Below are 16,782 nucleotides of genomic sequence, written 5' to 3' on the forward strand. Positions count from 1 at the left end.
TTGAGCTTGACTTGAGCACTAGTCATACTCAAACCAACTCTCCAGAACTAGCAATAAGGCCTGGGAGTAGAGGTTCTTTCTCCCGCGTAGGGCTGGAGAGTCATTTCAAGTAATTTCAAATCTTCTGATTCCACCACAACAGTGGTGGAACTCTCACTTCCCATTAATTGTTTAGCCAAAGGGGCATATATATCTTTGAAAGATATTTGTAATTTCTTTATATAAGGTAACTTTATACCTCCGGTCTAAGACAGATTTGTTTTTAGTGGTCCTTTAAATAGTAAAGAAAACCAAACAGAACCAGCATATGTCATGACGTCACGTGTTCGGGAGGAGTGGCTGCATAGGGCGCAAATCACCCTGCTCCGGCACTGCATATGGTATTTCCCCAGAATATTATGCTGAGAAACACAGACTCCACGGTGACACGAAGGATCGTGCAGCAGCCTACATTTGTGCCCGAGCCCATTGTTTTCACTCCCACTCAAGGATTGCAAAAACACAATTAAAAATATTATACTTTATTTTATTCTTTTAAATGTTCTTTGTGTCTTGGGTGGAGCAGTTTAATTTCTGAAAGTATTGCATTTATTGAATGCTACAGGGCTAGATGTTTGTTCAGTAAATTACCACATTTCCTGTAAGACTGGTTAGTTGACCCATTGTCGGGACAGCGAAGATTTCCTAATTTGTTTCTAATGCCTCATAAAACCTTTATAGAGTTTACCAAATTTGTATATTGCATTGAATAGTTCCTACATGTCTGACATATTACATACAGTTCACTCTACCATATATACCTTGTGTGACCGCTCAAAATACAGATCATGTATAGAAATCTAGGGATATATTTATTAAAGTGTGGGGTTTTTAGAAGTGTAGTTGCTGCCCATAGCAACCAATAAAATTCTAGCTATTATCTTCTAGAACAGGCCAGGACTTGTAGTTTCACAACAGCTGGAGAGCCACAGGTTGGCCATGCCTGTTCTAGCAGGTGCTAGATAAATGATAAATAGAATCTGATTGGTTGCTATGGGCAACAACTCCACTTATAAAAACCTGCACTTTAGTAAATATACCCCCTAGAGAGACATGGTTTTGCAGGAAAAGTGCTGGTAGCCTAAGTGGTAGCTCCCACCTAGCTGAGGTACAGAAGAATGTATACTTATTTCTACAGACCTAATCATCCATAAAACAACTGTCACCTGTTTGAGGCATATCAGCGTCTCCCAAGCTGACATTCATATTGGTCCTCAGTCTTCTTTTGAAGATGGCAGACACTCATGCGGTTCCAATATTGCGTTGGATTACGGCATTCTGAGGAAGAGGAGGATGAAAAAAAAGCAGGGTACACACTTTGGAATGTGTACTCTAGACCACATGTCTACCATGCTAAAGAGGCACTTACGGCAGCAGTCCGCCACAGTGGTAAGCTTTTATTTACAGAAACTATAATTCGCTTATATCCAGGTTTGGCACCATCTACTATCCTACAGAAAGGATTTAAGATGCTTAAGGTGGGTACACACGTCGCCCGATCTGGCTGATCGGGCCGACATCGTCCACATCGGCAAGTGTGTACCCACTATGAGCGACTATGCACGCCCCCTTGGGGTCGTTCATCGCATTGACAGATTGAGCCTACATGCTGCTCAATCTGTCAATTTGATGAACGACCCCATGCCTGTGGATGCAGTTGTCGTTTACCAGATCTTGCGGTGTGAAACGACTGCACAAAGTGTCGTTCATCACCATGTGCGTCGGCCGACTACGCACATCAAGTAATGTGTACCCGGCTTTAGACCTTTACATCTTTGGATCTGATCAGGTCAGACAATGCCTGGGGTTCTTTTTCAGACTTTTTGTAGAATGCTATGGTGGCTGCAATATATCCGTAAGAGACATTAAAAAAAAAAAAAACACAACATTTCTACATACTCAATGTATCTCTCATGTATCTCACTCCTCTAATACGTGAATCAGTGGAGGATTATGGAGATGTATCAAACCTTCTAAAGAGTGTAGAAGTGGACAAGTTGACCATAGCAACCAATCAGCTTCTAGCTAGCATTTTTACACTTAATTAAATGATAGGTAGAAGCTTAATTGGTTATGATGGGCAACATCTCCACTTCTTAGAAGGCTTCATACATTTCCCTCATAGTGTTATAACAACTCTGCTCTACAACAAAGTTTTCCCTGGTAAAAGGCACAAGAGGAGAATCTCAAGCACCTTATAGAAAGAGCTCAATAACAAGTAATACATAACCTATTTCTCTCGTTCCATAATGGTCTATGGGGCCGAAGTATCAATTATCGGGCTCTTGGCCCGTAAAGTATAATTTCTAATAGTCGCAAATCACCAGATGGACACTGTACATGCGCCAATCACAGTTTGTGCATGTGCAGTGTATGTTGCAAAAGAACAGGGGCTCCACGGACAGTGGTGGAACAGATTGAGAGGTAGATGCAAACAAAAAAAAACTGTAGCTAATCATTTTACTTAGATTTTTTTTTTTTTCAATTTTGTAGTTTTTTTTTTTTATATTAAAACTTTAGTGTCTGCTACGTTGCAGACAACTGGAGGCAGCAGGGGAAGAGGATGGGAGGACAGAGCCAGTGGCTGGATCTGAGAATATCCCCTTTATTGATACCCCTAAATCTATATACCCAAAATGTCGCTGTTTAGCGCTATAAGCCGCATAAGAAATAATTGCTTTCCAGACTTATATTGTGGTTCCAAAGCACAAAAGTTCTTATTGCAATAAAAGAAAGTTACACGCTTTGATCTAACACAATTAGCACAAAAGTAAATTAAATACAAAAGGTACAAGCCAATACATACGCGTGCGCACTGGTCCCAGCATACAATGGTCTCTCCAGAAGCCTGTGGTCATCAAAGAAGAATGGTAGGATACTATAACCAGTGAGCAGGCTATATACCTTACAGAACAAAGAAACTAGTTAACAGGTTTCCATTGGGTCTTGCTCCTGGACATTCTGGTACGATGCAGATCATTGGACAGTTCATACAGCATCACTGGGGGTATGTCCCAGTTCCTCAGACGTTGCTTTGTGTGGTTTTTCCCGCCGAAGTACTGGTTTAAACTAGTCAAAAGACACTACATACAGATTTACATTCTAAACACTAATTTCATATAGTTCATAACTTGCAGACGTATGATGCAATCTCCTTGTCGATAGAACCGGAGATCTGCAAATAAACAGTGATTTAGAATGGTACCAAACATGATATGTCTACTAGCTTATGCACCTTAAATATCATATACATTACATTTCACAACATAAGTATTCGCTAATAAAACCTCTAACATTAAGCTTAATGCTTGGGAATCTTTTTATAAGTGATTGCATGTGTGGGAGTGAAAATAGTGTGTAAAGACGCTAGTATGTGTATGCTAGTATGGCTATGTGTTTTGTGCTTTGATAAACAGCGCAACTGTGTGTTGTGCATCTTGTATATTTTATATGTATTATTTAATGTGCGTATAGGTTTTGATAGGACTTTCAACAATATGCGGTAGCAAAGCAGACACACTACGCTAATAATCAAATATAACATCGTACACAATGGTTTTGTGCTGACGACGCAAGATGGCGTAGCCAGATATTAATTTAAGATTTGGTCTCAGCCAATCATCTGGCTTCGACACCTTCATGTTGGAAAAAAGATTATGGCAGCTCAAGATGCTGTAACCCATCGCATGCAAACTCAGAGAATAGTATATTTTTGGAGTTTGATACATTCGTATAATATTGCATATAATAACTTCATTGTGTTTTATGGTTCCAGCGATACTATGCAATAATTTGCAGATGTTAAGTTAATGTAGGATATAATTGTAATATCTCCTGTTTCTCATTTAATACTTGAAGCGGAATTTAATGCATAGAAAATCTGGATAATGGCTTTTCCGTAATTTTTATGAGAAAACAAAACATTGATACATATCGTCTCCTATGATTCTGCTATTCCCCACCTTATCTAATCTTTGCTAAAACTCCTATTATACCCCTTTCACATCGCAATCTGAGATCTTGTACACTGGTCCATTCCGGGTGCCACCCGGGTGAGACCCCTTTCAGACTGGTGGCCCGAACCGACTTACTGCCAGGTCGATGACGTCACCGGCATTATGTGCCGAGCTGGCGCTTAGAGATGAGATCATCTCCAAGCACTGGCTCTTTCTATGCTGTGAATGGGATCTGGATCGCATCAACCCAGTTTACCCATTCACACTGCACCGTGAGCTAGGTTGAACTCTGGGTTGAAATCACGGGTCACCCGACCCGGGTTATTTCAACTGGGTCCTTTCACACTGCACAGTAACCCGGGTTATTGCTGGCAGTGTGAAAGGCATATTATTTAGATTGCTACAATACACAAGCCATTATCTGGCTACATACTGTGCCACCCTGTAACAGAAATGGGAGTATTTCAGACTACAAACATCTCTACAAAATCCTGGGAATTTTACATTGTTTTCTTGGAATCATTTAAATCATCTTCCTTACACAATCCGTTGTGCGCTGTCAGCAAATTCTGCAATGCAATGTCTATGGGAAAATGGAGAGGTTCATTGAGTTCCTACAAACACAATGTATTTCCCATCTCCCCCTTCATGAGGAGGTGGAGGAGCAAAAACTGTCAAAACAGCTCTCAGATTAATCCGGGTAATAACTTCAAAAACATCTTAAAAGGATATATTAAAAAAAGAAACCGCAGCCTGACTATTATGTCTGCAATATTCCTTTCACGCGTCTTCTGCAACTCACAGCTTACTAGCTAATTACAGGCTCCATATAACCACTTAGCCCGCGGAGGGGGGGTTAAGTGTAGGGTGCAGGGAGGGGGGGTTAGGTTTAGGCATCAACGGGAAAATGTTAGGGTTACGCACCACCAGTGGGAGGTTAAGGTTAGGCACCACTAAGGGAGGGTTTGAGAGGGGGCGGGGGAGGGGAGGGTTTAGGGTACTTATCAGTCCCAGTCGGGATCATGACGGTTCAGACTTCCAGCGTCGGTATTTAGTCCACAGGCATTACATCCAGCTGCATTACATACCGATTCCCTTCAACAGGTTCCCCCGTCATTCCTCACACATCAGGTCCACTGCCCTACTTAAAAGTTTAATGACACTGCAGAACTAATTTTAAATAATTTAAAGTTAATGCAAGTATGCAACTTACTAAAAGGTTTATTATTAGGTTTGTAGGTCTAAACTATTGATGTCTAAAATGTTTTATGTGTTTTTATTTTACGCACTAGTAAAGTGCCCCCTGTTGTGTTCGTCCCCTCCCACCACTCTGACTAGTGTATATCCTGTCCTCCCACCCCCCCCCCACCCCCCCACTCTGTCCCATCCACCCCCACTACACTCCGTCTGGCCTATTGTCTTTTCTTCATGAAAAGCTTCATTAGGGCAGAGAAATATCATAGTCCAGTTGTTCCAAAACCGAGGTCCCATGGGTTGGCGGTTCAGGATCAAATCAAATGAGTTATGGACAAAGTAATAGACAAAAGCAGAACTGGTGGCTACCAATCAAAATATGTGGGAAACAAAAGCACAACCTAGTCCACCACCACATAACCGAACCTAAGGAAGACATAAGCACAATTTACTTAATTTTAATAATTTTGGGGCTGAACTTCTCAACGAGCATACTTTTAACCTAAGGGTGCCGTGATAAAATGCTGATACTCTAGGGCACCATGATACAAGAAAGTTTGGGAATCCCTGTCGTAGTCAACAGAAACCATGATCAAGAAAAGATTGAGTAGGGTCTTGCCTGTCTCCTGCCTGATAACCATCTCCACTCTATGAAGGAACTTGAATTTTGTATCAGCTCGGAGCTGTCAGAGACCAGTTCTCGTATGTACTATTAATTGGACACATTTTAGTCCTCTCAGTTCCACTTCAGTAGAGGATCTTTCCCCAATGTAAAACAAAGCTTCCAACACACAATACAGCCACATATCATAAATGCACTTCCAGTGTCCCCTCACTTTCATTATTCATTTAAGCCAAAATGAGGCCAAACCAAGCAGCACTTTCTGGGGAAAATGAAAAAGTTTAATGAAGAGGTGATTCTAAGGTGGTTGGCTTTTGATGTGACTTTTGCCCACTGCACCCCAAGATGTTTCTGCCTCAGTGCACCTCTTGTTTGCAGAGGAACATCCAGAAAACAGGGAGCAAGCACATATGGGGCACTCTGAATTGCCCCCTATGTGTGTATGGCATTTTTGTATCTCTCTAAATTGCATGTTTGACATATAGTACTGTATATAAAGAATGTTAATAATTGGTTTTGATTCGCAAAAGGTTGTATCATATACCATCCCACCCATGTCTCGTAACTGTATACTCCAGCTAGCTTCAGCATTTTGCTCTACCATTGCCCCTATTATGTGTCCTACCCGGGGGTCTATTTACTAAGCAGTGTTAGGAGACAGAGTGAAAGGAGATAAGGTGCCAGCCAATCCGCTCCCAACTGTCATTTTTCAAACATAGCCTGAGATGGCAGTTAGGAGCTGATTGGCTGGTATCTTATGTCATTTCACTTTGTCTCCTAACACTGCTTAGTAAATAGACCCCCCAGTCTCTGATATTAATATTTGGTACTTATGCTATGGTCCTCCATTTTAAATTGTATTTATGCTCTAATATCATGTTGCTGTTTGCTATGTTTACTAATCTATGGTGCTGCGTTGACTTTGTGGCACCTCGTACTGTAAATAAAAGTCAATAGTAGTAATATTTTCTAGCAAGTATATGCTAATAGAACATACGTGTCAATTCTGGTAGCAATTATGTGACCTCTGATATTTTTTTTTTCTAGGAAGAAAATGTACTTTGCTTGTTATCTGTCAAAGTTATAAAAGCCGCAGACATCCCATGGGCTGACTGGAGTATGTATTTATTTTTTATATTCATGGTCACCAAAATTAGAGGTTTAAATCTGTATCCATAAATAATAAAATGTATATTATGGGGGGTATCCAATAAGCCGTGGTAAATTACAGCAGCTAATTACCTCGCCCTGGGCTATCAAATAAGCCCCGAAGCCGGCACTTATCAGGGATTTTGTTTCGCATGCCTCAGGCAGGCGAAACCAAATCCCTGAGAAGAAGCTGTTTTTCTCCTGATTGCAGCAGAGATCAGGCAGGAGAAACCAAATCCCTGATAAGAAGATGTTTTTCTCCCAATCACGGCAGAGAAAATACATAGGTCCGCTACTTTTCGCGGATCCTGTGTATTTTCGTGAGAAAAACAGAAAATTTTGGGGCGTAATAAACAGGGTTTAATTGGATAGCACAAAAAAAAAATCATTGAAAAAGACCAGAACATCGGCGACAAAACCCTGTTTTTTACGCCTGAAAAAGTTTCGGAGCTAATTGGATACCCCACTATATATTTTTCAAAAAAAATTTGGATCTTAATAGTGTACCAGAGTGCTCCTTGATAACATTGTAGACTTTAGGTAAATTTATCTTTAGTAAGTGTGTTTGGAGAGCAGACCCTCTAAGGAAATAAGTGTAATATTTGGAGAAACCAATACCTTCCAGTGTTGGCAAAATTTGTGCTTAGACTTTCATATTGGACCAATTAGCAGGTTTCGTTGCCAATATGTATTTGGTTGTGTCAAGGACCACCCGGTTCTAAGAGATTCCCATATGTCACCGCTGTGTGACCAGCCCAAAAAGTTCTAAAAGGCTCAGCTCAGGGGTGAAAAACTCAATGGCAAAAAGGTTAATGCTCTGTTTCAGGCAAATAAACTATTGCTATAATTGTCTTTTATAAATATCCACAATTTGTAGATTAGCTGGCATAAATATGTAGCTGGTGGTCCAGGATCCTCATAGCTACACACTTTTGCTGGGTCTCTTGGGACCAGGGTTGAGTGTTTTTGTTTTTAGCTTTATTTTCTCTTAGACCATGCTCCTAGTCTAGTACAATATTAATTTATAGGAGACTTGAGTCCTGTTTTTTTTATTTGGTTTTTGTTTTGGGAGAGGGGTTTGCCCTGTCTCTCTTTCTATGTAGCTTATACAATGTTCTTATGCAGATGTCCACATGAGTTCAAATTGTTAATGAGAAGTAGAATTATGGACACATCTAAACGAATGGTTGTTCCTTGGCTCTCTCCCTGATGAATGTTTATTTTGTACAGTGAGCAATGCAGATTGTTACGTGTGTCTGTGGCTTCCGACCTGCACCAATAGAGTTTTAAAGACAAAGACCATATCGAACACAAGTGATCCTGTATGGAACGAAACCTTTTATTACACTTTTTGCAGTTCCGTCAAGGTAAATGACAGACTCCCATCTACATTACACATCTACATTACAAGGTATTTACAGACATGGTGGTAACTATACGTTATGTTGTATTTTAGAATGTGTTACATCTGACGCTTCATGATGAGGATGTTGTATCTGGAAATGATTTGCTTTATACAGTGGCATTCGATGTGGAGAAGATTAAGTGCGGGGAGACTAAAGAGAAGACATTTACCTTGAAGCCTGAAGTAAGTTCAGTTTCCAAAATCATTTTTTATTTCCTAAATGGTGCTTTTCATGCCACGGCCACTGGGCAGTCATGCAACACGCAAAGGACAACATGTCTGATAGCTTAGTGTCCTGTATACAACCAAGAGTCCTGAAATCTGTTGGAAGTGGAAACTGAAAACCAATGACTAGTCAGTTGTTTGAAATTTTGTTTGAAATAATAGGATAGAGTGAAAAAAACATCAGAGAAAAATTCCCTTTTTTCGCCGAACGTGAGGATCCTTTAGCGCCCGAACAATGTTCAGAGCTAATTGGATACCGCCCTAAGTATTTTCCCCCTCTGCAAGAGCACACACATATATACTGTGTGTGTATGTATGTATATATATATATATATATATATATATACATACATACACACACAGTATATATGTGTGTGCTTTTGCAGAGGGGGAAAATACTTAGGGCGGTATCCAATTAGCTCTGAACATTGTTCGGGCGCTAAAGGATCCTCACGTTCGGCGAAAAAAGGGAATTTTTCTCTGATGTTTTTTTCACCCTATCCTATTATTTATGTATGTATATATATACAATCACTCCAGGCAGGGCCGGTTCTAGACATTGTGGAGCTCAGGGCGAAAGTTCCCAGTTGCACCCCCCCCCCCCCAAAAAAAAAGAAAGAAAGAACTTTTTTTTTAGATAACATGACATTATGCCACATGCAGTAATGCCCTTTATAACACACGATGCCACGCGCAGTATTGCCCTTTATAACACATTATACCACACGCAGTAATAACACATTAAGCCACATGCAGTAATGGCCTTTATAAAACATTATGCCACATGCAGTAATGCCCTTTATATCACGATGCCACACGCAGTAATGCCCTTTATAACACATTATACCACACGCAGTAATAACACACTATGCCACACGCAGTAATGCCCTTTATAACACATTATGCCACACGCAGTAATGCCCTTTATAACACATTATACCACACGCACTAATGCCCTTTATAACACATTATGCCACACGCAGTAATGCCCTTTATAACACATTATGCGACACACAGTAATGCCCTGTATAACACATTATGCTATATGCAGTAATAACCTGTATAATACATTGTGCCACACACAGTAATTACCTTTATAATACATTATCCCCAATTCAGATTACACCACACAGTAGTCCCTTATGTTATGACACAAAGTGGTGCCCCTTTTACATAATGCCAATATGTGTGTATCTTCTACACAAGGCCCACAGTAGTAGTGCCCCTAATACAATGCCCACAATAGTAGTACCCCTTATACAATGCCCACAGCAGTGGTGCCCCTTACACAATGGCCCCAGTAGTGGTGCCCCCCATGCAGTGCCCTCATTAGTAGTACCCCCAGTGGTATTGCCACCTATAGTAGTTCCCCCAGTAGTAAAGCTCCACAGTAGTAATTCCCCAATTAGTAATGCTCCCTATAGTAGTGCCCACAGTAGTAATGCCCCCTATAGTAGTGCCCACAGTAGTAATGCCCCCATGAGTAGTGCCCACAGTAGTAATAGTAAACATGGGGGAAGGGATGCGCTAATCTATAAAATTCTAATAGGGGTTACTGCAGCTGGGTGTAAATGAGGGCACTACAGATCCTCATTAAAATAGTCCATAGGAGAAGGAGGGAGGGGAACATCCAGCGCATGTAACACCTATGAGGGTTACTAATATGATCCTAAGTATTAAATTACCACAGTGTGTGGGCTCATATAGGGAGACTGCTATGCAAATTGCACGGATCCTTACCTACTTAATATGCAGATTCCCCTCCGTCCTTCTCCCACAGTAGTAATGCCAGTAGTAATGTCCCTTATTGTATTTCCCTCAGTAGTAATGCCCCCCATTAGTAATCCCCCCATTAGTACTGCCCCCATTAGTAATGCTCCCCAGTAGTAATCTCCCCATTAGTAATCCCCCCATTAGTAATGCTCCCCATTAGTAATCCCCCCATTAGTAATGCTCCCCAGTAGTAATCCCCCCATTAGTAATGCCCCCATGAGTAATGATCCCCAGTAGTAATGCCCCCAGTAGTAATGCCCCCATTAGTAATTCCTCCGGTAGTACTGCCCCCATTAGTAATGCCCCCCATTAGTAATGCTCCCCAGTAGTACTGCCCCCATTAGTAATGCCCCCTATAGAAGTGCCCACTGTAGTAACGTCCCCAGAAATAATGCCCCCTGTAGTTGTGCCCACTAGTAGTAATGCCCCCTATAGTCGTCCCCCAGTAGTAATGCCCCCCCCAGTGCTGGTGCTTCCGACTGTAAGAAAAAAAAAAAAAACACAATACTTTTTACCTTTAGCCGCGCTCCTGCTTCTGCTGCCGCTGCCTTCTGGTCCGACGGCGGCTCCTCGGATCTATGGGGAGACGTCATGACATCATGACGTCCCTCCCATAGTACTCTCTCTCTGCCGGAAACCGGAGCTCAGGAGTGAGCTCTGGCTTTCAGCTGCCGCTGCAGGGAGGGAGCTGGGTGCCTGCTGATAACAAATATCAGCGGGCGCCCGGCAAATGCAGCCTCTCGGCAGCGGCGGCTGGGGGGGGATTGGATCGGCGCATTTTTTTTTTTTTTTCCCTTCTGGGTTTTTTTTTCGGTGGGGGGGGGGGACTCAGTGGCGCCCTCTAGGTGTCGGCGCTCCGGGCGACGGCCCTGTTAGCCCGCACCTAGAACCGCCACTGACTCGCACTCGGAGACATTCAGTGCATAACAAGGTGGATATATTCAGGCAACGTTTTGGGGTGCAACCCCCTTTGGCAAGCCATCAACCACATAGTGGGGGATAAAGTATCGGGCGTGTGCCCGCGTATACCCGTATTCAATTTGGAATCGGCGAAAACGGGACCCGGCAAAAAGGTAAGTAGCGAAAAGTCCTGTCACTTTTGGGGAAATCAGCTTGTCACCCCCCAAAAGATGCACTAACATGGGGAATCACTATGGGTACCCCCAAAAAGCCTTGCTAAAGGTATTTGGGGGTTTTAAATGGTCTCTACAGGTGTTTTAATGAGTCTTTAACAAAGTGGTGAAGAATAGCATTTAGCAACATTATTTGTAAAAAATCACTAGTCCCATCAAATGTGGGGTACATGAAAATGGTGCAAGCATATTTTTAAATCCCTAAAGTGAACTTTAAAAAATTGTGAAAAATCCACCTGCCGCAACCAAAAACACACCTAGCGCATACTTGGGGACCCCCCCTGAGTCTTTTTCGCTAGTTTATAAGTTTGTCCCCCAACTTTTTTTTTTTTTTTTGCCCCCAAAACTAAAGCACTTTTTTGGGGTGTTCTATAGAACTTTTTACTTTTTTTTGGCACAGAATACCTTTAGGGGACATTCCAAGTGGTGCAGGTACTTTTTTAAGTTTGTACCCCAAAACCCCAATTCTGCACTTTTTTTCACAACCTGTTCTATGGTGAAAAGTTATCCACAGTTTTTTTACAAAGACTTTTCGCACCTGAGCAAAGTCTTTAAAATTGAATATGGGGAAAAGTGAAAACGGTGAAAATGACGTCATAAATTATCACCGATATCGGCTTTTCGCAGCCTAATTGAATATGGCCCATATTTGCCTTATCTCCCAGAAGGTTCAGGAGACTCAAGATTTTAGAGTAGTCCCCCACATGCCCGGAAGAGGGTGGATCTCCCGCTTTATGCCCATTTCCTAGTGAAGTGGGCTGGATGGGGAGATAATACCAGGAATCATGGGTATGTTGGAGGGGACAGGGCTAAAATGATGCAATAAGCCCGCCCCCCATAATGGTCAACTGCTTCTTCTGGAGAGGAGCAACTAAAAATTGGCAAGTATTGTTTACAATAGGCCTGCTTCAACATTCAAGGAATTAAAATGAGAGATAGCCTTGACCTCTACTATCAGCAGGGCTGGATTAAGGGCCACTTGGGCCTGGGGCTGAAAATGTTCAAGGGTCAGTACTGAGAAGGGGAGGAGCTGTGACCAGTGCTGTGTGGGTGTGACCAGATCTATGTGGGGGTGTACACCCCATACACTTTCAGCCCCACTGTCTCTCTGAAACATAAAAAGTGAAAAATTGCATAATTTTTTGAGAAAACTATAAATACAATTGTAATACTTATGATTTGTGGCTGACTGTGTGGCCAGCTGGTGGCTGGTCACCATAATACTGCCATGATGGTGAGCCTATTTTTATGCGGAGGCCTGTAGCTCCATCCACCCCCTTGTTCATCTGGCCCTGAATTTACTGTAATGAGTGCATTATCCCATATATAATTTTCACTGGTGGTTGGGCATGCAGTGATCTGTGTGTTATAGCCAATGCACACATAGTAGATATGAGAGACAAATGGAAATAAGCAACTGAACTTATGATGTGATCTTTTCTTCAGGGACCGGAGACTCTACAAGTGGAGTTCACAGTGGAGCAATTGTGAGTTGACATTTTTGTTACTTTGCTAGCAGTAGACAAAGCAGCTGGGATAATTTCATACAATAATACAAATCTGTAATAATAATCTATATCAGGAATTCTCAACAACTAGCCTTAAGTACCGCTATAAGCCCAATAAATCTGTAATGTATTAGGCCAATTCCCTTATCCCTAGATGCCGGGGGCTGGGCATCAGTGAAATCCAACATGTTGGATTTCACGGATTTATCGATCAAAATATGATCGTGATCAGCAAATCAGGGTTTTTCAACATGAAGAATTTTATAGATTCCCAAGCATATCAGCGTTCATCGATGGCCGCCGATCGTCATTTCCAACTAGAGGATCGGTGGTTCTGGTTGGATCGGAGATTTGTGAAATGGCCTGCAGATATATGGGGCCTTTAACAGGTCATGTTTTGTCGTTTTCTGTCTGTGGAAGCAGATGGGATAATTAGCAAAATATATTAACTAACCTGTGCATGAAGAAATCCACAAAACATGACCTGTTGGTGGTGCTTGAGGACTGGAGTTGAGAACCCCTGATCTATATGATTACATTTATATATTTTTTCTGTTTATTGCAGACCAGATAAACGTGAGAAGTTTCTGACAAATGGTGTGGTTGTGGTAAGTAAATAGCTACTACCGTACTTCAGCATATCAGATGAAACAGTGCTGTACAGTCTTACACCATACTTACCTACAGTACCTTATAAATCTCCTCTCCATGAGAAGCCCGTAGAGGAGATTCGGGTGTCAGATGATGGGCGTGGTGTCGCACTTCATTAGGTGTAACTTCATTAGGCTCTGCCCCCCTCGTGGCAAAATGTCTGAGTAGAGGGGGGTGGGGCAGAAATGACAAATTATCATAGAATCATATCATATTGGCCCCGCCCCCTTCCCACAGAATGTACCCCATTCTACCCACTTTACTAGGAAGTGGACGGGATGCAAGCGTGGCCCAGTATGGCGCTGAGCAAGCCCACAGCGTGACCACAGCGTGGGTGTGACATGCAGTCACGCCCACGAAACGGGACAACTCAGGGGGCATGGCCTCACAGTACACAAGGCTATGCCTCCTTGTGCACGAAGGGGTGTGCGGAGTGTCAGAAGGTGCCGCATTGGTTTTCACCACCCGGTGTGATGCCACTGGGTGGGCCAACCACTCTTTCAGTGTCCCAGACGTTCCAGGAGTGTAGGTAAGTATGTCTTACACCAAATGTTATGGCTATGTAATGCTGCAAATTGGTAATGAAAATCTAAAGCCATCTTTTAAAGAAAATATTTTGAGATGGGCTGTCACAGTGACCAATTAACATGGACCTGTTACCTTTACAAAATGGAGGCAGCTAGACTAAAGCAATATTCAGTCTGTCAATTCACTAGGGGCTAATGACATCAATGAGGTATAGCAACAAAGAGTCGGCAGGCCCGAAAGCTTTACATTGTTACCTAGCCATTAAAATGTTTAATGCTCATGAGGTTTTATTTTTGTTCTTGTTTATCGTTTGAGGAAAAACTAGATATTTTTACATATAAAACTCTTGCTGACGTGTATATTGCCTTGCAGTCCAGACAGATGTCCTGTCTTCAAGTTTCTGTAGACAAGCACGGGATCCCCAAGAATTTACAAGGTGGGCTGTTATGAGAATAATGACTTACAGACTCTATTTTACATAATGCTCCTAAAATATTATCAAATTTGCATACCCATTACTACTGTCACCCCAATTCCCAAGGTAATGCTAGCATTTCTTTTCCCTAATAGTTGTATTTATGAACAATATTGGGAGCAGCCATATAATTAGCTTTTCTGAGCTATTCTTTGTTGATAGCAATGGTATAACATTAATAAACTAACACCAACTGTAATGTACATATTTTTTTTTACCTATAGACCACATTGTAAGTAACACACATAAACATTCATATCTTCTTGCCTTGGAAGTACCATTGTTTTAATGCATTCGGTATGATTCCCCACCGGCTGCACGGCCGGCGGTTTAAATCCCGGCAACGTCAGCCCGACGGAGGAGGAAATCCCGATCATCCTAAAGGTAAGTATAAACTAATCTATTTCTACCACCTAACCCTAACCCTCCTTTAGGGTGCCTAACCTTAACCTCCCCCCGTGTGCCTAACCCTAACCCCCCCCCCTCTCTAGGTGCCTAAACCTAGCCCCCCCTTCCCCGCCACCTAAACCTAAGTCCCCCAGGGGGTGCCTATCCCTAACCTCCCCCAGGAGGTGCCTATCCCTAACCTCCCCCAGGGGGTGCGGTCCCTAACCTCCCCCCGGGGGTGCCTAACCCAAAACTTCCCCCTGTGCCTTACCCTAATCCCCCCTCTAAGTGCCTAAACCTAACCCCCCTTCCCTGCCGCCTAAACCTAAGTCCCCCAGGGGGTGCCTATCCCTAACCTCTCCCAGGGGGTGCCTATCCCTAACCTCCCCCAGGGGGTGCCTATCCCTAACCTCCCCCAGGGGTGCCTATCCCTAACCTCCCCCCGGGGGTGCCTATCCCTAACCTCCCCCCGGGGATGCCTATCCCTAACCTCCCCCCGGGGGTGCCTAACCCTAAACTCCCCCCTGTGCCTAACCCTAATCCCCCCTCTAAGTGCCTAAACCTAACCCCCCTTCCCTGCCGCCTAAACCTAAGTCCCCCAGGGAGAGCCTATCCCTAACCCTCCCTCCCCCTAGTCTAACCCTAACCTCCCGGGGGGGTGCCTAACCCTAAGTCCCCCCCAGGAGCCCCTAACCTAACCCTCCCCCGCCCGCGGCTGTCGGCATCACTTCGATCGGGATGCCGGGCGCCGGTCTCCCGGCGTCGGTAAAATGACAGGCATCTAGATTTAGACGCCTGTCATTTAACCCTCGCCAGGATTAAGTAGTTGGTAAGCCGGCTGTCGGCATTGCGACGGCCGGCTTCCTGAATGTATAGCGTTTTAATATATGTGATTTATTTCACTATTCTGTAAATGTATATTTTAATTTGTTATATTTAAACAGTCTTCGCATATCCTACCGCTCACTGATTACTGGTTACTAGAATGGTGATTAAGGGCCAGAATCGCACTGTATGCAACTGCGAACACGCACGCAATTGGCCGATTTTTTTGCACTGCGCATGCGTAAGCATCGCAGTGCGCGAACCGGCCGCTGGGATGGGGTCTGCGATCGCAGTGAATGTGCAGATCCCATCACAGAGTGATTGACTGGAAGTGACGTTTGCGGGTTGTGACGGAGGGGGGGGTGTCCCAGTTCGTTCTCACGTTGTTGCAGGGGTGTGCATAAATTATCCACTGCGATGCCATACGCAGCCTGAGGGACTACGATGGTACTGAATTGTACCAATGGTTTCGCTATTTTGCTAAGTATTGCGGATGTGTGTAAGGTAAAGTGGGTGTCCTTATGTAGTGCGGGCTTTGCGATTACAATGGATTAGCATAATATCGCAGTTGAACTGCGTGCGTATGCAATATTGCATACCGTAGTGAATCAGGCCCTTAGTTAAGGGGCCATACATCTGTGACTGATTCTCACAATTCCCCAAACCACCTGACGCCTAACATTTCGATTGGCCTAATTTGCCGATCCCGACCAAAAAATGATGGGGATCGACGAGTCTGGGATTTTTTTTTTCTTCAAAATTGTTTTTATGGAAGCAATGAACAATGGTCATAGTAACGACAGTCTTTCTCCCAGATGCAGCAGTTACCTGGACAATAAATTAAAATCATCTTTACTCTGCCAAGGATAAGGTACTAACGTAGCAGGTGACCAAGAACAATAGACAATAATG

The 16,782-nt window shown here is 43.1% G+C and overlaps 1 protein-coding gene across 1 annotated transcript in view; it reads left to right on the forward strand.

Annotated features, from left to right (window-relative positions):
* PLA2G4B (phospholipase A2 group IVB) overlaps positions 1-16,782 on the forward strand; it is a 106,247-nt gene that overhangs the window by 12,812 nt on the left and 76,653 nt on the right. Inside the window, exons 2-7 of the mRNA XM_088471251.1 lie at positions 6,859-6,928; positions 8,191-8,327; positions 8,417-8,548; positions 12,943-12,983; positions 13,570-13,612; positions 14,556-14,619. Coding sequence (XP_088327377.1) covers positions 6,859-6,928; positions 8,191-8,327; positions 8,417-8,548; positions 12,943-12,983; positions 13,570-13,612; positions 14,556-14,619 — 487 coding nt within the window. The remainder of the gene's footprint in view (positions 1-6,858; positions 6,929-8,190; positions 8,328-8,416; positions 8,549-12,942; positions 12,984-13,569; positions 13,613-14,555; positions 14,620-16,782) is intronic.

The sequence above is a fragment of the Taudactylus pleione genome, unplaced genomic scaffold, assembly GCF_031769625.1.
Source record: "Taudactylus pleione unplaced genomic scaffold, aTauple2 ptg000113l, whole genome shotgun sequence".
Classification (NCBI taxonomy): domain Eukaryota; kingdom Metazoa; phylum Chordata; class Amphibia; order Anura; family Myobatrachidae; genus Taudactylus; species Taudactylus pleione.